General features: G+C 41.4%; 1 protein-coding gene across 7 annotated transcripts; it reads right to left on the bottom strand.

The window, feature by feature from the left end:
* Positions 1–996: 996 nt before the first annotated feature.
* On the bottom strand, positions 997–24,632 carry sf1 (splicing factor 1). 7 transcript variants are annotated; one of them, XM_018751947.2, is made up of 14 exons: positions 24,544–24,618; positions 22,641–23,061; positions 17,578–17,679; positions 12,804–12,932; positions 10,249–10,324; positions 7,773–7,925; positions 7,432–7,521; positions 6,797–6,980; positions 6,220–6,335; positions 4,950–5,057; positions 4,607–4,790; positions 4,256–4,487; positions 3,634–3,822; positions 1,003–3,272 (listed from the first exon to the last, which is right to left on the bottom strand). In XM_018751947.2, the coding sequence occupies exons 2-14, from the start codon at positions 23,050–23,052 to the stop codon at positions 2,938–2,940; spliced, it is 2,310 nt and encodes a 769-aa protein (XP_018607463.1). In that variant the 5' UTR covers positions 23,053–23,061; positions 24,544–24,618; the 3' UTR covers positions 1,003–2,937. The 7 variants fall into 7 exon arrangements, with proteins under 7 accessions (XP_018607465.1, XP_018607467.1, XP_018607463.1 ...); XM_018751946.2 differs by having other exon boundaries at positions 1,013–3,272; positions 22,641–23,065; positions 24,544–24,632; XM_018751948.2 differs by having other exon boundaries at positions 1,013–3,272; positions 3,634–3,798; positions 22,641–23,065; positions 24,544–24,632.
* Between the last annotated feature and the right edge of the window lie 495 nt (positions 24,633–25,127).

The raw sequence follows: 25,127 nt of genomic DNA, 5'->3' as shown, positions 1-25,127 counted from the left end.
TCAACTGTCGCTTGTGCCAACGGCGTGATTGCTAATCGGCACTAAGGAAACCAAAAATACATTTTATCGTTTAGCTGACTTCAAGGGCTTATTTACCCCTATACAGCTGGGTAATTTTACTGGAGTGATTTGGGTAAGTACCTTGCTCAAGAAGGGTAGCTGTGGAGCCTGGAGCTGCTGCTGAGTCTCGAACATGCGACCGTTTGGGTCCAAAAGCAGCAGCTCTGATGCTGCCAGCAGCGTCCCCAACAATAATAATATAAACATTCCTCACTCATTAAAGCGTTTAATGTGTCCCGCTACTGAATTTCTGCACGTATGGCAGATTATGTGAGCGACTCTTTCCACAACGCTACAACTCGCCCCGCCCCTTCTCGATCCGCCGCAGCTATTTACGGCGCGCGCCCTGCGCTGTCCCCCATGCCATGGCCATGATATTTAACAGCGGGGGGGGGGGGGACGGTGAGGGCTCTGAGGTCGGGGGCGAACAGCAGCCACATAAAAGCCCATCGTCTTCTGTTACCTATTTCACGTTTCGCCTTCAAAGGTTGTTTGCTCACGTGGTTCAAGCGTAACAGCGGATACAAAATTGAAACATTTCCATACTGTAGAGAAGGTTCTGTGGGAGAAGGCCCTTTGAACTGCGGCAGTGTGGTTACAGTGCAAGCGAGGTGCCTTGTCAAGATGACATAGCGATGACAAATGATACATACCACATCCTCTCCTAGTCCAGAATATATTCTTGAATTTACTTCCAGAACGGAATACTTAAAAACTGAAGCAATTCCTGCAAAATTTACATTAAAGCTGATATTTGAGGAGCTGGTCAGACAGCCAGTCCTACATTCACTGTGTGCAAAATTTACTGGGGTATATGAACTCTGCATGCTGCCAATATGCAGCTGCTGTGGTTGAAGTTGTATAAAAATGTTTCTGGTTAAAAAAAAAAAATGGCACATTCATTTCGCCAACACACGGATAAAACGATTGACAGCTTTTATTGTGTAAAGGTTAAGACAAAGAAAGGAGTCAAAAGGGGACTTACAATCTTACAGGGGAGACAAAGGCAAGTGTTGAAATAAAGACTCAACAAAACCATTCCCAACTGGCAGGGAATAAACTGCAGATTTTTAGGTCTCCAGGATATTAAGTAATTTAAACAAAGGGCAAAATGAATTAGTCCCCATTATCATATTTAAATAACTCAGCATGAATTTTATTACCAGACTATAGCTCCTGTTCTGCAAGACAACTAAAATACTCAATCACTTAAACAGTAGAAATCCTCTTAAATTACACACTAATTTTGGAGGCAGTCCTTGTGGAAAAGAAACCCTTGAAATCTTAATACACAACATTTATGAGGCTACTGGAGAAGGGAGGGGAGGAAAAAGTGTAATCAAATCAAATCAAAAGCACATACAAGACAAAACACACAAGAACTTATAGCTTTAAACGGCAATGTCAAATGTCATTAACACTTTACAATCTTGAAGGTACATTATGAAGGACAACAGCAGGATTCATGTGAAGACAACATAGCTTGGTGAAGGTCAAAAATATATCTGTCCTTCAGACCAGACAGAGGCCTTCATCTTTACCTAAATGGAAAATCACCTGACCACACAATCTAAGGGTAAAGCAGAAACTAATGGAAAAGCAGTCTGTTTTGAACCTAAAAAAAAAAAAAAAAAAAAAAAACAAACCCTAGTAAAAAGCTACACAACTCTGGAAGTCCCAAACTAGAATTGTCTAGCAAAGAGACCAACTGAAGAAGGGAATGAAGTGTAAAAGCAGAGTATCAGGGATGGAGCACTATACAGATATCCCATTCACAGTACACCCACATGAATTAGAATTGCATTTAGATAACAAAAAATATATATATATTTAACAGGGGACTGGTGCCTAAAACTTAAATCAATTTACAGTTCAGTCTTCAACTATTCATTTGAGACTTTATACAAAAAAAATGTTTTAGCATATTCTGAACTCTGGGAATGCTTAATGCCCAAGTTAATTTAGAATCCTTTCTGATGTTGATTCCTAAAACTAAAATGAAGTCTCTGAACCATTCTGAATGCTCTCAATCAATGGAAACTGAAGAAATAAAGTATAACCTTAATGCCCTGAAAGTGTGATTGTATCCCAGAATATTATTTTAAATCCATGTTTTATGGTTAGTTTGGCCATTCTGGGTATTTTCAAGTTTTCAGTGGGACTCCAATGACCAAACAAGGACTCTGCACTCCGTATCACTAATCAAGGATTTGGTATGCAGTAAATCACACTTCAGAACACCTTGCTTAGTTCTGGAAACACTGCAGCACACAACAGTGTAATAAAAAGGTGCAACAACCATCTCCAATAACATGAAGGTGATCGCCATCATCTTTCATCCTTCAAGTCAAAATGCCTCATCAAAAAAAAATGTTTACTGTATGCCAATCACAATTATTAGGAAAAAAAAGTGTTAACACTCTGAAAATGCAGCAGCCAGCATGCAACAGCAGGGCTAATTAAAAAAAATAAAATTAACATAAATCACTAAGTTGAGGGCAAAACTACTGAGCTGCATGTTTTTGGCTGGTGACAGTGAGAAAACTTCAAAAAAAAAAAAAAAAGGGCTCAGAGACCTCAAATGAACTGGAGATTAAATAATGTCATTATCAATAACATTAAGGAATCCACACTTAGCTTGGGTTGTAAGCTCCCAATCTTGAATTTTTTTTTCCTACCTTAGTTGATTTAAGTTTCCCTTTGAATTACAAATTTTGCAAATGACATGTATGTAAAAACATAACATATAAACAAACCTGTGAAACTATAGTCCCCATTGGTCTGTGTAAGGACTTTGTACAAGCGCGGAACAAGATAAACAATGAATATGCCTTCTAAGGTGAAAAAGAAAAAGGGAAAAAAAAAAAAAAAAAAAAATCAAGTTTGAGGTGGTGGTGGAGGAGGGGCCGGGGGCATACCAAAGGGGGGCATGCCTGGGACTCCCATCCCCATCATGCTGACAAAGTTAGAGGGATCCATGGGTGGTGGCGGTGGGGGAGGTGCATACATCATGCCTGCTGATCCAGGAGGAGGTGGTGGTGGTGGGGGAGGTGGGGCACCAGGTGGCAGTGGTGGGTTAACCCCAGGGGGAGGGGGCACTAAGGAGGAGCTGCCCATAGGTGGCGGGGGCTGAGCTGATGCACCACCTGTAGACTGCTGCTGTTGCCAGGGAGGCAGATTGCCAGAACCAGGGCTAGAGGTTGTTGTGGTATCTGTGGGAGGACAGCAGCAGCATCAAGTGTAATTGTATGAATACCCAGCTGTGTATGGTACACATTCTGTTAAGGCCGCTTCTGTAAATATTAACGGAAGCGCGCGCGCACACACACACACACACACACACACACACACACACACACACACGTGCTAACAGCTGATTAACTGCCAGTTTGAAAATAGTATAAAACTGCTCCCATCAGCTACAGAAGTTGCAAATTAAAGCTGTAAATATGCATGAGGCTCAGAAAATGTTACATTAAAGCAATGAAATGCAATACAATCCAAAAACACTTCACAGAATCAGTTTCCTCTCTCCCTTATGGGCATGGCTGACATGGGGCAAAAGATACTTACTCTGTTGCCATGGCAATGGCGCACTGGTCACCATGCTGCTTGTTGGTGGGGGTGGGGGTGCCTGCGGTTGCCACGGGGGCATGGGAGCAGACGGAGGATGGGGTGGTTGGCTGCTTGGGGGTGGTGGGGGTGGTGGCATCATGCCCATAGGGGGAGGCATCATACCTACAGGTAGGTCAGAGAAAACGCCTTTAGGAATTAAAGAGAAGAAAGAAAGAAAGACATTTAAATTGCCATTTTCTTTAAACATTAACTACACTTTCCAAAATTAAGTAATCTCTGTGCAGTGCTGCAAGTTGCTGTGTTTTGATTTAGTGCCTTTAAAAAGTACAAGTGTAATATGTCTGCAAAAAAGAAACAGCAAGTGATAAAATAGAGCTTCAATTATTTAAATTAATTACAATCCATGTAAATACTGTGTATTTCTACTGTTAAACTTTGAAGCTTCAAAAAGACATTTTCTGGCAAGACATATTTTAAAAATTTGGATTGCCTTCCATTGATTAAAATTGGTGAAACCAGCTTCAAATGATACAGGAGAAAATATCATGATTTATGATTAAAAAAACATCAAGGCAGAATAGCTACAGCTTATACATGATTGTTAATGTATTAAATTTACCCATTGGAGGGTGTCCTTGTGGATGGTGTCCAGGCCCCTGGTTCATTGGTGGAGGTGGTGGCTGCATCCATGGTGGAGGGGGGCCATTGTGGTTGGGTGGCATAGGGAGTGCCCCCATGTTGGGCATGGGAGGAGGAAAGTTGTGGTGACCCCCATGATTGCTAGGGCCCCCATGCATACTTGGAAAGTGCCTGTTGTCCGATGGGCCACTGTTCATCCATGGTGGGCGGTTCTGAGAGAAGGAAATTTCACATGGTAAAATTAGACTCATTATACAATTTGGCCATATGGGAATAAAATTTGAATCAGCTGTCATAATGAGGGGGGAATAAAATCATATTATAGACTCACAGGCGGAGGTTGGTTGTTGCTTGGTCCCGAACCCCGGGGGCCACTGGGGTTGCTGCGGGAGGGCCCCCCACTGGATGAGGCCACAGGTGCTTCACCAAGTTCTGCCATGAGGGACAGGTACTCCTTGTCCATGCGTGCTTTGTCTTGGGCAGACTGCGGCTCCCCTGGCCTAGGAGCAAAAGAACTGTATAGGGGTTAGAACATTACCCCTTTCTACCTCAGTACAGTTCTACCAAAACTTTAACAGGCTCTCTGCTCAGGGCCAGTGGGAAAAGGGAGTCAACAAAGTTTTGCACTGCACCTAGCACTGATTTTCACACGTGGCTCACACATAGCAAGTTACCTGGTGAACTTGCAATCAGAGGAAATGTGACCTGCACCCCCACACTTGATGCATACAGTGGTGTTGGTGATGCTACGAGGCTCTGAGTTCTGCCAAGGCCGGAGAACCCTGCAGGATACAAAAGAATGTGCATCAGTACATTAAAGGAAAGAAGAGAAAGGGGAGGGGGGCAAAAAAACAGGGTACATCATGTTATGAACATTTGAGTTATGCATTTTCAGAAACAAACACTTCCCAGTTTAATTGCTTTCCTCACCATTTTGTTATCTTAAGTTTCTCTTCTGCAAACTGCCATCAGTTAGCAGCAAGAGACACAACTGCAGTTTGTATGGGGGGGGAATAAGCCCCAAGAGTTGCACAGAACTGATTTCATTCAGGGTATTTTATTGCATCTGGTATTCAATAAATGTACTTCTCCAAAGTGAACAAATACTATAAATTCACATATGCATTACTTAATATTTTAGCCTACACCCTTTCGTCCAAGGTGATGCACAATGATAGATACACTACCTACAGTGAGTCAATCATCTGTACACCAGTGGCACACACTCTCACATGCACACACACTTCGGGCAATTTAGAGTCACCAATTCAGTTGAAACATGTCTTTTGACTGTGGGAGGAAACAGCTGGATCAAACCAGTGCAAACATGAGTAGAATGTGCAAACACCACACAGGTGCTGCGAGACAAGAGTAGTACTCACCACACCACCCAGTTACAGCCAGTTCTTTTACAGAAATTAGCCAACTGAATGTCAAAGATCCTGATAACATAATTGCCTATTCTATTATTCTTTGAGGGAAAAACTCCAGTTCACCACCCTAATTCAATGAAAAATTTCATGTTTTATTCCATCTCCACCACCAAGTGTTTCAATCACACGTGTATCCATGAAGCTTTTTAGTCACACACATGGTTTTAGTAGCAAACCTAAGTCTACATAAAGACCCTAACCTTTCTAGATTTTAAGTTTTTTTAATGTAGATTTGGTATACAGTTAAGACATTTTAAATACAACTGGTTTAAAATGTACACGTTTACCGAGACAGTGGATAAAAGTGAGGGTTTAAGCTCTATTACATTTTTACTGATTGTGACACAGTGGACATATGAACAATGTGAGATATTAAGACTTATAGCTTCAAATATGTAAGTGTAAATATTACACATAATTCATAAGCACTCTCACTTTGTGCTGAACAGCTGCTAAGCAAGTACACGAAGATAGTAAAAACTGCAAAAGCCAAGCCAGCGTAAGGACATACCTGTTGTCATCCTCTCGCAACGTGCCATTGAGCCTGGCCAGCTCCCTCAGCTGCATCTTACGTAGATCATTCTGGTCCTCTGGGGTTTCGATACCCTGCTTCAGAATGTTCCTGATCTGAAAACACATCCACAATTACTCCAGAGAAAGGGCACTGCAAGGGCTGCCAAGCTGAATTTGATTCATCGCGATTATCTGCATGGTTTTCGTGACAAAGAAGGGTGCAGAAGTGGTTTGCTATTGCCTCCCTCAATTCCATGTGTTTGGGTTACAAACATGGCGTGAAAACACAAACTCTAGAGCTTGATCAGGATTTGAACCTATGCTTGAACATGCAGGATGGGCACTGTGAGGCATCAGGGTGACCCACTGCACCACTATGCTTCCACACTGTGGCAGTGAGACACAGAACCAAGGCTATACTTCATTTGATGCGATACAGTGCAACACCAAATCTATTGCTTAGACCTGCAGTATTATAGCCTACAGGACATTTGCCTATTGAGGTCATTTAACTGAACAACCAAAAAAGGCATTCAGAAGGGGAGAACATAGCTGTGTAACACTTGGCAGCTCACCTGTTCCACAGCTTTTTTCACATTTTCCATAGTGTTGGCGGTGACCAGAGCGTGCAGCGGTTCATCCTCTCCAGCAGAAATCTGGCCATCTTTCCGACCCACTTTGCCCTCTTTGACAGACCCCTTGCCGCGAATCATAATCTTGGCATTGCACTCCTTCTCGATGTTCTTCAGGGTGTTACCTCTGCAGGAGATTTTGCAGTTATATAAAAGTGTCACACTAAAGTAAAGTGTTTTTCCCCAGACATGAGCTGGTTAAAACTGACTCAACTCCCTCGCCGTAGTGTTTTTTCAGGAATTTTTCCATGGTGGGGTCAAATCCAAATGCTTAAATGCTAAAAACTGGAAACGCACATTAGCCAGCTTGTGGTCCTACATGCTTAAAAAGGTGATAAGACAACTAAAAATGATTCCTACGACTTCATTAACCTCACCTGTATAAGTCAAACATACACACAAGTTAAATACAGTATTGCCAACATGTCAACATTAAAAGTAAGAGATACCAGCCTTATTCACCAAGTGGTGCAAAACATAAATGGTTCTCAGGGTTATGGGAAAATTGCTCAGCAAGGAAAAGGCAGCAGACGGACAGTCTCATAAGTAATAAAACCCACCACGAAAATGCCACTTACCGGGGTCCAATGAGCAATCCAACAAAATTAATCTCTGGGTACTCATCTTGAGGAATCATAATTTTGTCACTGACCCTGGAGGCTGGAGGTCTTTAAAAAAAAATAAAATAAAAAAAAAAAAACAAAAAGGTTAGCTTTACTTCTACAAATGTTGACATAACACTGCTTCCACTACATAAAGACATAAGTTGTATGCATGCTCTGTCCTGACAAGTTATCAATATACCGAAAACCTTGGATACTTTAAAAAAAGTAGATTGAACTAAGCCCTGTGCACAAGCATGAATGCACAAGAGCAAAAGAGTGCACTGCTGAAGCAACATGAGGACCAACACACATACTTGTAATCGGAAGGGGGCTTGAAGTCAGGGTTGAGCCCCACCATCTCTGTGATGAGGGTGTGCCTCTCCTCCTCCAACTTTTTGCGGGTGCGGTACTCGCGTGTGTTCAGCCTCTTACCCTCGCTGTTATAGATGGGCTCAGGAGAAGGAGACCTGAGATGATGGTATGCAAGGAAGGAGAGAGCAACAAACAATCAAACATGAGCCCCTTTCACTGGGAACATTTGCCACACTGAGAAAAACAAAAGAAAGAAAGGGCACCACCAATCAACCCTCAGCCTTATTTTCCACAACTCTTCCGAGGCTTGGATCTCTGCTCAGTGAACTTCTCCACTGAATCTGCAATGGTTACCACCAGTAATGATTAGGGGAACCAGACTGCTTGCATGAAAGGAGAGCTGAAAATTGGGTTACGAGTCTGAAAATGGCTTTATCTCACACTTGCACTTCTTCCTGTTAAAGGTCACTTATCTACAGGACACTGCTAAAACCAGGACATTTTTGTTTAGGGAAAGAAAGCGCTGGAATTTATGTCAGCGGTTTAAAGCCAGATTTAAGAGTTACGCCAGGTTCCCTTTTCACAAGACTGCTGAACACCCTCTCACACCTGCAGGACTGGGTAAAAGACTGGGTTTTGTACCTGAAGAAGGTTAGAGGGGGAATCTGGGTTAGAGAAAAGTTTTATGTGGCGGTTTGCCCAGCACATCCCTCCCAAATTTTGTGGCTGGCCCATGAAAAACATTCAGAAAAACTGAAGTGAAGATAGAGACGTTTTTTTCACAGAAAAGCAATGTTGAAAACCTGAAAGGCTCTGTTGCGTCACAACTTTATATCACTGGCACTCCTGGAATATCGGCTGCCTCTGTAAAATTCAGTGGGTGAGCTGGTCAGATTTTTTAAGACAAAAAGCGGGAGAATTGAGTCAATATGCAATTCCGTGGCGCTATAGCAGAGACCACGTTTAACCAAAATCCATTTTCTGCAGACTTGATTAAGGGACCCAGCAGGTAAACTACAGGCAGACAAGCAAATGTGTTTTCTTCAAAACAGACAGTGCCATTGAAAGTCAGAAGGTTCCCCATACCAGTCCAGCATTGACTCCTTTTACCATGGACACCTGGAACGCTGGCATTTTAGAGGATTAGACCTCCAACGCTTTAGGAGAACCATCAATGACAGTGAAGTTTGCAATGAAAGCAGTCAAGTTTCAGACAACACTGGCGGAAACTGCAAACAACCCAGTTAGGAATTTCTCTTTTTTTTTTTTTTTTTTTTTTTTTTTTTAAAAGAAGTCAATTCATTCAGCAGTGCAGATTTTTGCAGAAAGCACATATTCAACTTATTATTACTCATCAAAATCTTCTACAGCATTACTGTATGAATGAAAACTATAGTTAACACTGAGTTATTCACCAAAAATACACAAAATAGCATAAAACCATGAAAACCCCATTTGTAGTTATAGTTAAAAAAAAAATTAGAAATCAATTATTTTGCTCCCTTTCAACTTGGGGACAAAAGAAATGGCTTAATCTGGTTACATTCTAACCAAAAGTAATCAAGTCTTTGACAATTTTGGGGAAGGACAATACAACCCAAATTTACAATATACAACTGCATTATTGAAACCATGCAGAATCTATATGGTTGTATGATGTGAAATATTGAGTGATGTCACTTTCAAGTATCCCATGATTTCTTTTTTTTAATCCCAATTTAATTAAGAATTGTGAGCTGCCTGGACGTTTCCAACTCTGCCAATCAGATTACTTTCTTTATATTGTCCGGGTCACCCTGTGCATGCAGAACCTCTGTCAACTGACAAAGACTTTCCATTGTTGCAAAAACTTGTCTCTTGGAGGCTCTATATTAACTAACAGAATGACTGATTGTGTCTCCCCCGTTTCAATATGACGACAAACTTCAGTTACTAGCGTCAGTTTTGAAACATGCTGCTGTAACGGACACCTATGAAGGTATAACTTGAGGAGCTATGAAATCCTAACTAGCACTTGATTTTTTTCAAACTACAACTTTTGAAAAGTTAATATTCTTGGTCTCTGGATTAATACTGCACCAATACAGTTTTGAAATGTGTACAATTTATCAGCAGGTTTGGCTGTACACAATCTGACATAAAATTGATTTATGTGATAAGCCAATTTAGGATAATAAGAGCTCACTGTCAGCAATGCTCCAAAATTCAGGTTAGTCAAAGATGCAGTACAATAACTCACACTTGGTGGAAAAGTAGAAAAAGTACAATTTACATGAGCTCCATCTAGAAACAATTTTCCACAGTGTGTGGGTTTCTGCTGTAATACTGAGATTTACCAATTCCGGACAATACCTGTCAATCAGCCATCCCTACACTTACTGTAACAGACACAAAAGTAAACAGCTCTGAACGTTAGGTTTCAAGGTCAATAACACGGTAAAAAGAGTTACTGTTTGTGGGTTAAAAGCGTTGCCCAACCTTTCCTCAGGGTTAACAGGGATTCCCAGGTCTCCTGTACGCAGTTTACGAGTCAGGTCTTCGATCTGCAGTTGGACTGGAAGAAATCAGGTTAGGAAAGAAACAAGAAGAATGGAAAGAGATACGGTTAGAGGAAAAAAAAAAAAAAAAAGAACACTGGATTTAAATGAGCACAGTCATACCTTTAAAAAAAATCACACAAACTGTAGGTCAAAATGAAATGTAACAGTTCAAAACAGGATAATTTTCCCAAATTTTACAACATTAAATTTACTTAGAGCATGAGTATCTCCCTTAATGACCAACCTGTCCAAATCATTTTTAAACACTGCTGAAAGTGTAGAAACCAGGGAAACTATACTGTATTTAATATGCATTAAAACTTGTAGTGATGCAATTTCGCATCCAAAAATCCACCGTGTCACCATGATCTTAACTCTGGGTGTGTTAATGAGTTTTAAAAGGTCACCAGGAAAGCTGAATACAACTCTCAGTCCTCTCTACCATAACAGATAGTCACTTAATAAACCCAACTCTTGTATGCATTTAAATATGCATCTTAGCCACTCATCAACAGTGCCATACAATAACATTCCCTCGCAAAAGAAAATTCCACTTTCGACAAAAACTGCTTCCACACCCAGGAGTGAGGTCCAGCAACTTTGGTGTAAGTCTTAATGCATGATACTTTACTTGTTATTCATTTTGACCACAGCAGATCATTAAGACAAATTACTTGCAGTAATTTAAGAGCTAGCATGCCAGAATCCATGGAAGAAGGGATTTTAAGCAAAATCACATTAGTTAAGTTTGTTTTTTTAAATATATATTTTTTTTAAAAAAAACTACATGTAGTCTAACGAGTTTAATCCTTCGAGTCCCTGAGTAGCTTCAGCCAGTAAATCTCAAGTAGAGAAATACTGGATCCCAGAGCCCAGACATAGCCTGAGCAAAACCACATATTGAGTGCAAGTAAAGCTCTTCTACATCACAACATAACTGATTCCATTCAACCATGGAGGGCCATACAATTTGCATGAGTACTGGCATAACCACAGCTCAGGTTGAGTCTCTTATTTCAGACCTGTACCACACTTATGAGCACTCGTTCTTCAGCATGGTACCGAGAAGTGCCCAGAGAAAAACAGCTGTTGGGACTTTATGAGCAGCAGACACCTTTTACCCAGAATTAAAACATTCAGAAGGGTCTTTGAATAATACGGAAATAACTAAAGTTAAACCCCATACAAGAAACTGGATGATTTGTAATTCTAACATGTTCATAAGCATGTAATCCAAAAATTTTTACAAGAAAATCAAAACCACCGTATATTAAGCCTGCAGGATATTGACAAGAGTCGGGAAATTGAAAATGTCATCACTGCAGCCTGAGGAAGCGTTTTTCAGAAGGTGGGTAGCACTGCTACAATCCATAATGTGACTACATGTATTCCATGTACAGTGTATGGAAGATAGTATTCTTTCCAACTTAAGACAATAAGGAACTTTTTCCGGAGGGGGGGAAGAAAAAAAACCATAAAATCCAAATATGAAATGGAACACGATCAACATAAAAAGGAGGGGGGGGGGAAAAGTAGCTGGATGGTAACAACAGTATAGTGTGCTCATTAAAAAAAACTGAAATATGGCTGATTAAAATTAATCCGATTGCCCCTACAAAAATGTCTGCTGAAAAGACATTCATAAGCAGTACTACAGCGGCAAAAAACGAAGGTATGCTAATTTATGAGCGTTCATGTTTTCTGAAATTTGTACTCATGTTCAAATTAAGACAGTCTGACAAGTTTATTCATGCATCTGTAAAACCTGAATAACACAAGACAATTAAGTGACATTTCATTGCAGTGTTCGAAATTGGGTAAAATAAGTATGAAGTAACTTATTTCACAGTGGCCCAAATAAATCACAGGAGGAGGAAGGTCATAGTCCAATAAGGACAGCATAAAAAAGTGACACCTAAAAAAAAAAAAAATTTAAAAACCTCAGAGGCATTGTGTACAAACTTGACTCTCAGAATAATCTCCGCTTGTTTATGCATGGCAAGTGATGTTCGAACCCTAATGCCACAGGTTGCCAAGCCAAACAACAATTTTGTTGTTCTAATTAGAAAGCCAGAGTGCCAAAGATTATTTCCTCTCATTCAAGGACAGAACAAATTACTCAGCTTCACCATTTCAAACTTCAAGATTTATCTTGAGTAACACTGTAACACTGACAGCATCACAGTTTCAACACTTTCACATTTCACGTGGCAATGGGTGCAAAGACCACCAGATTATGCATAAGAGGAGGTTGCTGTTTAGTACCCCTTATTTCTAACATTTACTAAACAAAGGGAACACGGTATACTTCCCCAATGTAAAGAGAGGAAATTAAGACCAATAAACATTTTAGACAAACCAAAATATAAAAGGGACAATTAAAAAAAAAAAAAAGTTGTTATAATGCATGTTTAAGATAAGAGTCATTAGTATATGTAAATTACAACTGAAACACTGTCTAGCATTCAAGGTAAATTATAAAAACATATTTACCTATATAGGCTCTCTCCTGCTCGCGAGTGAGACCAGGGGGAATAACTGTAGGCATGCCTGGGATCACAGTCTTCTGGTCAGGGGTCTCACTGCTCCAGCGGCTCCTCTTACGTTTCTTCTGGCCAAACTCTGAGACAGGACATCGGGACACGTTTTATAGGCAACTCCTATTCTAGAAACTTTTAGCATCGTTACAACAGAATCATGAGACCCTCCACCCCGTAGCACTTTAGAAAATGTTTCACTAAAAACATCCAAAGCGACTTCATAATATCTATGCATGTTCGCCATCCTTTTCTGTCTCGTGTACAAGTTGTAGAACTTCTCAGAACTGTTCTGCAAGTCATCATACATTGGTTTGGTCAACGAGATGGTCGAGGGGGACAGGATCTCATATGTACTGGTCAGTGGCTGTGCAAACATTCTGCTTTGTACATTACCATTTGACCCACAAATGGCTCCACACACACACACACACACACACACACACACTCTCAGAACCGCTCGTCCCATACAGGGTCACGGGGAACCGGAGCCTACCCGGCAACACAGGGCGTAAGGCCAGAGGGGGAGGGGACACACCCAGGACGGGACGCCAGTCCGTCGCAAGGCACCCCAAGCGGGACTCGAACCGCAGACCCACGGAAGAGCAGGACCCAGTCCAACCCACTGCGCCACCCCAAATGGCTCCAATCAAGACTAATTCTTTGTTTTACATGCTTCAACTATTACAGATTCTTTTGAAAGCCCAACAATTACATCACAACAACCCAAACATACATTTGTATGCCAAATAAACACAATTTGATGGAAGTTGAAGGAGGCCAAAACAAAAACAAGCAAAACATGCAGTGAGGTGGTGAGAGAATTGCAGTCATATGGCCTATGGAACAGTTGTGCAATTTCACTGAAGAGAATGTTTCTACCGGGAAGGGGGGGGTAGTGTTTTGAGTACACTTTTTTTTTTTTTTTTTTTTTTTTAAATAAATGGACTCTCATTTTTGATGTTTAAGAATAGGAGACACCCAAGATGCATCCTTCACCAACAAAACATCTAATGAAGCACTGATGCTATTCATGTCTGTAAGGGTCATCATTAAATCAAGTTTTACGCCACCTTTTCATGTATATGCTTTGCTAATAAATATTTTTAATTACAACTCAATGTCGTGTAGGTATTTCATGTTTCTTCTCTGCGTTGGCTTCCTGTAGCTGCCCGGATCAAATTTAAGACCCCGGTTTATTGCCTACAACTGGGTATTCCATAGCAGTCGGAGTTTAGGAACACATGGAGATCTCTCTCTGGGTCCTTTATTAAACCCTAATCAATTTTAGTAAAATCAGTGATTTTAATATTGCAGAAGTCAGGCCTGTCGTTTGGCAATCATGACATAAGGTTATTGGTTCGAATCCCACTATAGAACCCCCTCGCCTTTAGAAACTTTGATCAGACAAAGATGCTGCTGTATGAATGCGAATATATATAACATGATATGTTCTTAGTGTTACAGAAACTAGGCCCCACCACAGGACAAAAGATAAACAAAATCAAAATGGGGTGGGGGGGGGGGGGAAAGGTAATAGCAGCAACATTAACTTCGCGTGGGTGCCGTTAAAATCGGATATCCGAGCTCGTATTGCAGTGGTTTGAGCTTCCCGCCTTGACCCAACGCTCACAGATACGAATCCCACCCCCGGTACCCCCTGTTTCTCACGTATGCGCCCTAAATTTCTCGAGGACCAGCAGCAGTAAAATTGCCCACCCGTATAATAAAGCGGATGAATTATTGTACTGAAGCTTAACATGACCGAATAAATAAAAAAGTTTAATCATGTGAAACACCGCCGCGGACACAAAGGGACGGACTCCCCACTGTGCGCACTCGCGACCGCCGCGCCACGCGCCAACACTCGGTCCCTCGCGAGCCCTTCGGCGGTGCCGCACACAGGCGGGCGGCCCCGTCTGAGGTGAGTCTCGCGCGCGCGCGCTCGGCGGTGGACGCAGTGCGAGTACGTGCAGCGTTACGTGCGCCACCTCACGACGAGTTTTCTCCTTAAAAGCGGTTCCATGATACAAGTGCTTACGACGCCGGGGAGGCGCGCGGCTGTCGGGCCCGGTAACGAGTCGGAAACGCGGCTAATCAAGATGGCAGCCATTTGCAGCATGAGTCCCTCCGTAAGCACACAAAGGCCCCATTATCCACGTTCTCGCGATTACCTCCACCTCCTGACGAAGACTGCATCCCGAGACTCTGCTGCTGAGGCGACGAGAAGGATCCGCCTACGTGGGAGAACTGGTGAGCCTGTGAGAAACTGACGGAGGACGGCGAAGGTTGCAAATTTGAAGGCGCCGAGAAGGAGACCGGAGGACTGGACGGGGCCATTGCTCCCGCACCAGGCCCGGCTTCGAAGCCTCGTTTCGCGCCGATACTCGGATGAAGCTTCCCCAGAGGAGTCGCGTTGGCTCCCGTTGCCATATCGGAGCGCTAACGATTAATTCGCAACCGCGAGTAACCCTATTAAATTGTCTATTTGCACAATAAAAACCGCTTCTAAGGAAGAAATTCACCACTCCTAGAACTTTCTTCACTTCCGGTGTGTTAAGTGAATTCTGCGTTGATGGCGCCCTCCAGCCAGAGAAAAAGGTCACGTAAAACATCTTCGGCGTCCTATTGGTCAAAAACGCTGTCAATTTACGGCTTCTCTATTTTCATAGGGCGCCTTCGAAGCGCCGCCCATCGCGGCCTTTCGCGCTGCCTAGGCACGACATTGTAATAACGGTGGAAATTTTACACGCCAGTGCAGTGGTTTATGACGGACTTTCTCAATGTCGGCTTTAAAACAACTGAGAAGCGAGAGGCTCCACAGATAACATCGGGTTTCAAGATGGATTCGAACATAACCCATTCGATGGCGGTTAAGAAGCATTGCGATCAGTAATCGATCGCTCGTTCGCTCGGTCCCCGTTAGACCACGTGCGGGACGAACTGACATTGAACTGAATGGCTTGTACATTTTCTTGTCCATCATCCATGTCCGAAAACAGCACTTTTCTCATTAACTGGAACTCAAAGCCTAACTCGTCCACACATTATGCAGCAGCTCTTTACTCTGCGTGAAGCCAATTTATTTTTTTTTAAAAAAATCTTCAGAAAGAAACAACTTTTAACGCTCGATAGAAACATGAGGCATGAAAACAAAGGACAGAAATATTGCTTTTTTAGATAATAAAGAAATGTAGAGTAAAATTAACATTTCATTAATACGTACCTGGCAACATTTTACTATTAACTTTGTCGGATGGCATTGAGTGAGACAGATCATACACTATAAAACGCTTGGTTTTGCAAAAGGTATTCTGCTGTGATATTAATAAAAATATTTTAGAAAATCTACATCTATTTCCATAAAAATGTTATTCAGAGCCGACAAAAATGCATTAATGGAACAATTCTTAATAGAACATTAATCTTAAACCGTCAAATGCTTGGACAAAAAAAGGTACGGATAAATAGTACTAATGGTTACGTTGTTGCAAGTAAAATTAAATGTTTTTATTTTCAGTTTTCATAATATGCGTGTGTGAGAACCAGAATCATTAACATTGATTTCAGAAAAGCAGTGTGCCTGGTGGAAATCATAGATGATTTTTTTAAAGATAACACATTAGGAAAAAATTATATTCTTACATCAGTTCTTCTGCACATTTCATTTGCACATCAAGTACTGTTACAATTAATCAACATTACAGTTTACTGAGTGCATAATTTACTGAGCAAAATAAAAATATGCAAGAAAACATGTTTGGTTTATAAAATGTTTTCATTAGTTGGAAAGTACAAACCTTTTCGTGGATCACATCACCTGGTCAGTTTGAAGCACTTTGCAAATACACCATAGTGCAGAAATGACATGACTATCTTTACATGGCCAACCAAAGTCCTTTAAAGATGGCCTTATTATTTATCTTACATATTTCATCCACTTCAGTATCAAACTATTTTTAAATTTCATATAAGCCAAAGTAACTATTCCACAGTGGAGAATGACAAATAAAATACTGGTCTTAAACATGATTGAAATAAATCTCAGTAACTCAACAGGTTATACTGAGTAGTTCAAAGGCTTTTCACCTCTTAAACAGTACTAAAAATAAACATTTTATGTTGAATTGTCTTTGTAATAAACAGTTAAAAATGCAAGTTTACTTTGCACTCCAATTTTTATATGAAATTCACCACAACATAGGGTACACAAACTGTATGGTATGGTGTTGCCTAATAATTTTTGGTACACATGGCACAGGTAGCCACATTATTGTTTTATTATGCTAAATTTAAAAAACGTTTTCACTGCAGCCTTCTCAGAAGCTGTTATTTTGGTTACTTGTAAGACCGCTACCTGCAATGCTCTGGCAACTTTTTAGTAACAGTCATTTTCCATGAACTAATCTCAACTTTTTGTGACTGTTTTACCCAGCAGGAAATCTGTTCAAAATATTTAACACACAAGAAACAAAGCACAACACTCCTATACAATCTTAAGATATTCACCTTTGAAAAAGCCAGACATCCCTAAATAGTGTAGCTATTTTCCTGAACAATGCAACCATAAAATTCAGTTACTAAGGTCATTACTATGCATCTAACTTAGAAATGTATATTTTGTACTGAAATTTTGAAATTTAAAGTCAAACTTACTCTTAGATTTTTTTAAAAAAAACAAAGTAAATGCAAACTCGTAAATGGAAATTAAATTCCAGTTTAAACTCTACCTTGAAGGGACAGAGAAAAACGTGACGTTTGAGGATGGATACTGGTTCCAGACACATTTTCTCTAGAAGTCTCAGAGGAGGAAGATGATTTGAGATCAGAAGCTACAAAGAAAAAAAAAGCACACATCATATTTTCATGTAATAACAGCTTTTACCCCAAACCATAATCTTTAGTTATATTGTAATTTAAGTCCAATTACTTAATCTGTGATTTCTAATCTGGATATCACTCTAGGAGTACTTACAATTTTCTGTACATAAAAATACCTTAAAATTATTTTTGGTGGTTCTTGCTATGTGTTCATCTGTTTCAAAATAGATTTTAAAATGGTTTCTCTCAATCCCATTAAACTTTATTTTTTATACACTTCTGAGCAGAGAGAATTCCTTATAAAATTCTTAATCATGCAGTCATTTGTTATATGGGAATATGCAGCTTGGCAACTGAGTAAAACACCTGTAAGCATTCAAAAATATGTAAAATTAGCAACTAATTCATGAATACAATTGACCTGATACACTTCAAGATCAGCTGCAACATACTTTAAATTTTGTAGTATCACATTGACATCTGTAACAGGAATAAAACAACCAATACCAGGGCACAAGTAAAGGGAAAAATGCAAGACAACACACTTTGTGTAAGGAAATGCAAGTTGTCAAGATCTAGTCATGGAAAATGCACATGCACTCCCCTGAAATGGCCTTATTTACCAGAGCTTTGAAAAAATGAACTTCAGGAAGCTTACATGGGTCAGAAAAATTAAAAAATTCAAGATACTTGAATTCATTTTACATGTAAATTTTTTTTCTACGCATATTACGGTGTAGCTTTGTGCACAAAGAATGGAAAATTATGAAATACAGGAAAAATTAAAATTGCACACAGATTTGATTTTTTCAATTTTTTATTGAGAAAAGGGTTACAGAAATATTGCTAATTTCAACAATTCCTCAGTTCATCTATGTGACCAAAAAGAAGGGGGGGGGGGTGATTATCTTAAAACAGTGTCCTCACAATGCAATACACTAAACTAACATGAAGCGTAACCTTGGTATCTGTAACTCATGAAACCTACAAAAACAGATACATGCTATGTACCAGATCTTAAGTTGTTTCATGTTTCAGCTGAAAATGTGATCAGGCTTTCTAACACATTCATCCTATAAATTCAGACCTTAAGTCTTCTAGATGTTGCTTTTATCCATAATATTTCAAACCTTTCTTACAAATTGTGGTTTTCTGCCTGTAAATACATAAAGCTTCCAATGACTGCAGCCCCATAAAGTTACACTGTCAAAAAGGACCAGATGCTGCTATCAATAAATATCACCTGTCCTTTTCTGTCCACACAATGCTGGAGACAAATGTCACTGAAGTCAAAGGAAATGTCTAGAATCAGATGGTTATCCCTGGCAGTGTTGCTGTAATCTAGGACAGTGTAATTATGACTATATACTTGTGTCAGGTTTCCCCTGTGTGTGTGTGTGTGTGTGTGTGTGTGTGTGTGTGTGAGAGAGATGTGTTTAAATGGGGCTATGGACTGCATTAATGATCAGTCATTACGGGCAAAAGAAGGAAGGTGTACTGGCAAAAATTTTCTCAAGCACAAATACATCATGTTTTCTACAAATCTGTGTATTATCTGGCTTCCACAAGGTGAGAAAAGGGATACATACCATTAATGAGTGTTACACTATGGTAAGCTTTGAAATAAAAGTTCTGTTAATTTCACTACCAAGAATGAAAAGTACAAGCCATCACCCCATTATCTCCTGCTGGGGAAGTGATGACATTCACAAAAATGTGCTACCTGCCAATGTTCACCAAGACTATAAAAGTTACTACTGTACTAAAGTCTGGAACAAAGAAATGCACATTATACACAGATGCTATTTAAAAAAAGAAAAAAGAAAAAACTTGCATCAGCTTAGTAAAAGATCTAAGATGACAAACATCTGAATTTCTTAAAAAAGGCAAACTTAAAAGAATCTGTTCTCTCTGGAGAGGAAGGTTTTTGGAAAAGTGAAGTTGGTCATCAAATAGTTACAAAACAAGACAAGACATTTCACACGTCCCGATTTCACCGGAGTGGAACTGCACTGTGAGCTGAAACAAAGCCACAACTGAGCGCACATCTGTGGAACCGCGGCACGGAAAGACCTGGAAAAAGAGCACATGACATTACACCACAATCACTGTACTTGGGGACCACTGCTAGTATGCCCAATATTTAGCTTTTGCAAGAATACAGCTGCTTCCTACGAGTCCTAACCCTTACCTATGAACCTGGCCTACCCGTATACCATCAGACCTCAACATCAACACTGTCCCTGGGGTTTTGTCGTCAGCACACAGACTTCATAAAAGAATGGCTATATTGGCAAAAAATTAATAGAATTATCCATTTTAAATGTTCAAATGGGTTCAAACAACAAATTAGAGCCCATGTTTACTTTTAGACAATATTTAGTAGTTGGTTAAATTTAGGATTTTTTTTTTTAATATATCCAAACAAACCCAAATGCATTCCAGTAGATTTGTACATAGATGCAAGTAGCCTGTTTTAATGTGATTGAAAGTATTACCACTTGTTACTGTTTTTGTACAAAAACAGGCTGATCAGAAAGTCTTGGAGCACAAGTTAAACCCCAAAACTGATACCTGATGCAAACGAAAACTGTGAAAATACTGACCAGCAATGCAGTGCTTCTAGAAATGGATTGCTTTAACAGGGCATGTTTATTGTGTATACTTTGAAAATTCAGAGTCACGCAACTCATTAGGAAATATCTCTAATAAAAGTGCAACCAATATTAAGACCGTTACATTTTTAAATTTAGTCGAAAAAGGTCAATTTCTCAATGTCAAGGCCTGGTCGTCTAGAACCATTTCACCCGAACTATGCTTTCCTAGACAAATGCATTTAGATCTGCATCCATTGGTTCAAACATGCACCTTGACCCCCCAGCACTAACAACTAACATGACTGCTGTTGGTGAGCTAAGGTAAAACCTGAGGCTAATGTTGGGAAGCTGTCAAAGGAAAGAAAAACAAATAAGTCATATCTTAAAAAAAAGTCTATACCCGACCTATTCGAGCCAATCTCTCACCTGTTAATATGCAGGTTAATAACCATAGCGCGACTGGTCATAGGGATCTCTGGCCCGCGTTACGTCGTACGCGCCACTTCTGGACACCGGAGACAGTCGCGAGCGCTCATACGAGAAGCCCTCGGCCGCAGGAGGCACTCGTCGGATGGGACTTCGATCTCGTGTGTAGTAGGAAGACGCGGGGGCCGATGTAGGGGGGGGACGCTGCTCGAAGGGGTCAAGGTTGGAGGTAGAAATGCGATCCCTCGCAATGGCACCGGTGGCGGGAGGGATGGGGGACGGGATGGGTAAAGCGCTGCCGCGACGCTCCTCGTAGTAGTTGGCGCCATACGGACGAGCACGATACTTCTCGTAAAAGTCCACGACGCCATATGGATCTCTCTCCTCGTAGCCGGCATGCCGCATCGGGTAGGCTGGCACTGCCCCATAGCTCGCGCTGTTTCCGTAAACAGCCTCGTTGCCATATGTTTGCATGGCACTACGGTCACCGCCAAAGTTGTAGGCCCCCGGCGGACCGTAACTCACTGTACCGTCGTAGCCCATGCCCCTGCCGTAGCCCGGTCCACCACCTCCGAATCCACCCCCTCTCGCGAAGCCTTGCGCAGGACCATAGCTGCCACTGAATCCTGGGTCTCCGCTGAAGCCTCGGTGGAACCCACGGCCGCGACCGCCCCCACCGAACCTGGGAGGACCGAATCCGTTGGCACCAGGTCCCATGGGACCCTCTCCAAAGGAGCCGTTCTGGTCCATGGGGCACTCTTTGGACCAGTGGCCTTCCTGCCCGCACCGATAACAACCCGTCCGCTCTCCCATTCCCGGCGCTGTACGCAGACGGCTAGTCGATAGCTTCACGCTCATCAGTTTGCCTTAAAAAGAGAGACGCAAGACAATTTGCAACTTGCCATGTCGCTGGTGAAAGATTGAGAAGACAACGCCATTCACAAATGTGAACACTCGAATATACCGCAATATTTAACCGAAATCCTCTTGAATGAGTGTTTGAAAAGATATGTGACGGATATAAGGAAAAAGTTTATCTAAAGCTTGATTTTTGAATTTCTAGCTCGCATAGAGATCTATACACAAAGTTATTTGGTATATGTGACTAGCAGGCTGTTTTTAGCCGTCCACTGACAGCTCATGAAGAACAGTTTACGTCACAACAGTAACCATGTCGCCAAACCAACACTTCTGTAGGCTGAAGCAGTTTTGACAGCAGCTCCTGCATAGCTAGTCATTACTGGTTCCTTTTGGCATTCAACATTTCTGTTTTGACAGGGGAAAAACAGTGCAGTAATGTCATAAGACACACAAGTGTTTACAGTAAGTGTACCTGTTTCATACTTCTGCTTGAGGCATATCTCACTGGTTCTCTGTCCACAACAGATTACACAGTGGTTACGCTAACACGTTAGCGTAACACTAATTATCAGCTTCTAATGTACAAAAGTATATGCGTTGTACATTAGAAGAAAGATCTGTTCAGTGATCAGCTGTATGATTATAAATGATTTAAAAGAAAGCTTTACATCAAATGAAAATCAATCTGTGCTGAAGTTACTTCAAGGTTATTCAAGCAGAGGAAATCCTATCAAAATACTGTCAGGGGATCCCTTTTAATACATTCATTTGGCCCTCTCAGACATTTCCCCAAACTTTAGTCTTCAGGAAACCATTAATCCCTATTTATAAAAAAAGGAAGGAAAAAAAAAAAAAAAAGTTTTCCCCACAAAACTAAGCATCCAGCTTTGCAGAACACTAAGCTGCAGCGTTTAGGCCACCAGTTCCCCCCCTCCCCCCTCCAGCCTCTTTATGAGCAGTTAACTCAGGTTATACCTCCTTCAGCCCAAACAAACTTGCTCTTGCCTGAGACTTGTATAGATTTGTCAGATGCATTCTAACAGTGGGAGATACATTGGCCTACTGCCCCACTTGTCTAGTGGGTTCACCTTGGAAGGCGGTGTTGTCTAGCCCTTTGATGGCCTCCATGGCGTCCTCCACTCGCTCCATGTGCACAAAGGCATAATCTTTAACAATGTCGCACTCCACCACTGGGCCGTACTCCTCAAATTTGGCCCTCAGCTCCTGGTTGGTGCAGGTGCTGTTGATGTTGCCCACATGCAGCTTGGTGGAAGCCTTGGCCTTGCCTCGGCTGATTTCCACGTTCATGGGCTGGCCGTGGAGCTCATAGTGGTGCAGGTTGCGGATAGCCTCGTCAGCCTCCGTCTTCTCATCCATATGGACGAAGCCATAGTTCTTCACGATGTCACATTCGGACACCTTTCCGTACTGAGTGAAGAGGGCACGTAGCTCCTCCGCTGTGGTTTCTTGAGACAGGTTACCGATAAAAATCTTCACCATGGTGCTATTCTGTCTACACAGGAACAGAATAAACAAAATTATATTTTCATGTCTTCCTTCTGATTTTCCACAAACAGCAATTATATATTCTTCACTCAACACAAAATTAAGGGCTTTGTGTAGATTTCTTAGTTGAAGATGAGCATCTGCTAAATAAACTTAATGAATACAGACCTACACCAAGTTTCAGTTAAGGAAACACTCCAACATGAAACCTCTTTTTAATGTAAATGAACCATAAATCAATTTAACAGTTTGACTTTAACAGACCAATTTCACAGGAGATACCTGAATGTAACACAAATTGTAAATATCTTTACTACTGCACGGGAAACAATAGGCAACTTCTAACCTCTAGTTTTGGCTCTGGTGATATTTTTAAATACAAGTTCATTACCAAAGTTTCACACTATACACTAGTGGATAAATAAGAAGTGGGACTGGGGGGGAAAAAAAAAAAAAAAAAATCCATCGATTAGATTTAATAGGGATGAAATGAGGAAAATTAAATTCCATCCCGTACATAAGATATCTGGACATTTTATTGAGTGCACACGAATAATCAAGCATAATTTTACAGGAATCAAACTACAACCGAAGTAAAAAAAAATCTGATTATTTTAAACGTGTTGTGGTGGTGGTAGAGGTTAGCGCTGCTGCCCTCGGACCCGGTTTCAGGTTCGAATCCCGGCTCCTGCAGCTGTAGTTCCCTTGAGGAAAGGTAAATGCTCCAGAGAAATTACCCAGCTGTATAAAATGGATAAATAAATAATCACACCGAAAATCGCACTGGAGGAGGGGGGGGGGAAAAAAAAAAAAAAAAAAAAAAAAAAACCATCCGATAAATGAATGCATAACATCCATCTCAGAACGTGCTTCTCGAAACGGGGAGGAGTCGTTTGTTGCACTTTTCCGCATCATCGCATGGATGCAACGTGACGCCGAAATACATTGAAAAGATACGAAGCAACGTTGCCGAAACACAGCAAACAAACGTGAACGCTGGCTGCGGTCACACGAACGCACGTGGCCGCGCTGCAGCGCGAGCGGAGGACTGGAGAGGCGCGTGGCTAGGAGAGCAGCGACGAACAACGCAACGGCGCGGAGAACCGCCCGAGCCCCGGAAAGGCCCTTCACTCGCCCGCACACACAGGAACATCGACGAACACCTCAAAACACTAAACTCGCCTCACATGACATATAAACATGTTTTTGAGGAAAGAAAAGAAAAAAAACAACATCATGCCGGTTACGAAAATCCCACTACATTTCGCGCGCCATGCTCACGAGGCTAGGCAGCGTCAGCCCGCTTCACACGATGAAAACGACACAGCTCCTCTTCCACAATTAGGCAAAATGTACAAAGTCCACCAACGCTGAAAAATTACGTATATTCGTATTGTTGATATATAACGTTAAATGTGCCCGAATATATTGTCCCTAAAAATTTTAAACCCTTAATGAGATTGTACGAATCGACATCTTACGCACCTTCAACGCCGCAGAAAGCTTGCATCCGCTGAAAACAAAATGGCGTCACGACACCGGACCAAACTTCCTGCTAGAAGGCGGGAGTACAAAAGAAAAATCCGGCAAGGCCATTGGCTATAATGCTCACGTCAGCGCGAGCTGAGCCAATTGGACGAGAGAGATGAAGGTGACGGTTATGCAAGTGGGGAGAACAAAGACGTGCGCGTCTCGTTTTTTACATGCAACCGACATATAACACAGTAAAATAAGACCAGTCGCGTTCTCATGTTACGGTTCATTTGTCTTTATTTGTAGGTAGCAGTGAGGACGATTCCAACAACAAAGTGTGATTTGTGAAGAGAACGTTACGAGGCGTCCCTGGTAATGGGACCGATGCCTGTTGGTGCTGAAGGCGGGGAAATGGCCCGCGCTCCGGCGAACAGTCTCTACTTCACACTCCATTCATTCGTTTAGCTCAGCAAAAGGTCCATGGAACTGAGATTTTAATAACATATCAAAGCTACTGTACTTTACACTGCTCAGCACCATGTTCCTCATGTCTCCTGCAGTGAATTGTGCTCTTGTGTGGCATCTTGTCCCTATGT

Source organism: Scleropages formosus, chromosome 4 (genome assembly GCF_900964775.1).
Source record: "Scleropages formosus chromosome 4, fSclFor1.1, whole genome shotgun sequence".
NCBI classification, from domain to species: domain Eukaryota; kingdom Metazoa; phylum Chordata; class Actinopteri; order Osteoglossiformes; family Osteoglossidae; genus Scleropages; species Scleropages formosus.
The sequence above is the reverse complement of the archived record's forward strand: the minus strand, read 5'-3'. Positions and strand labels throughout refer to the sequence as shown.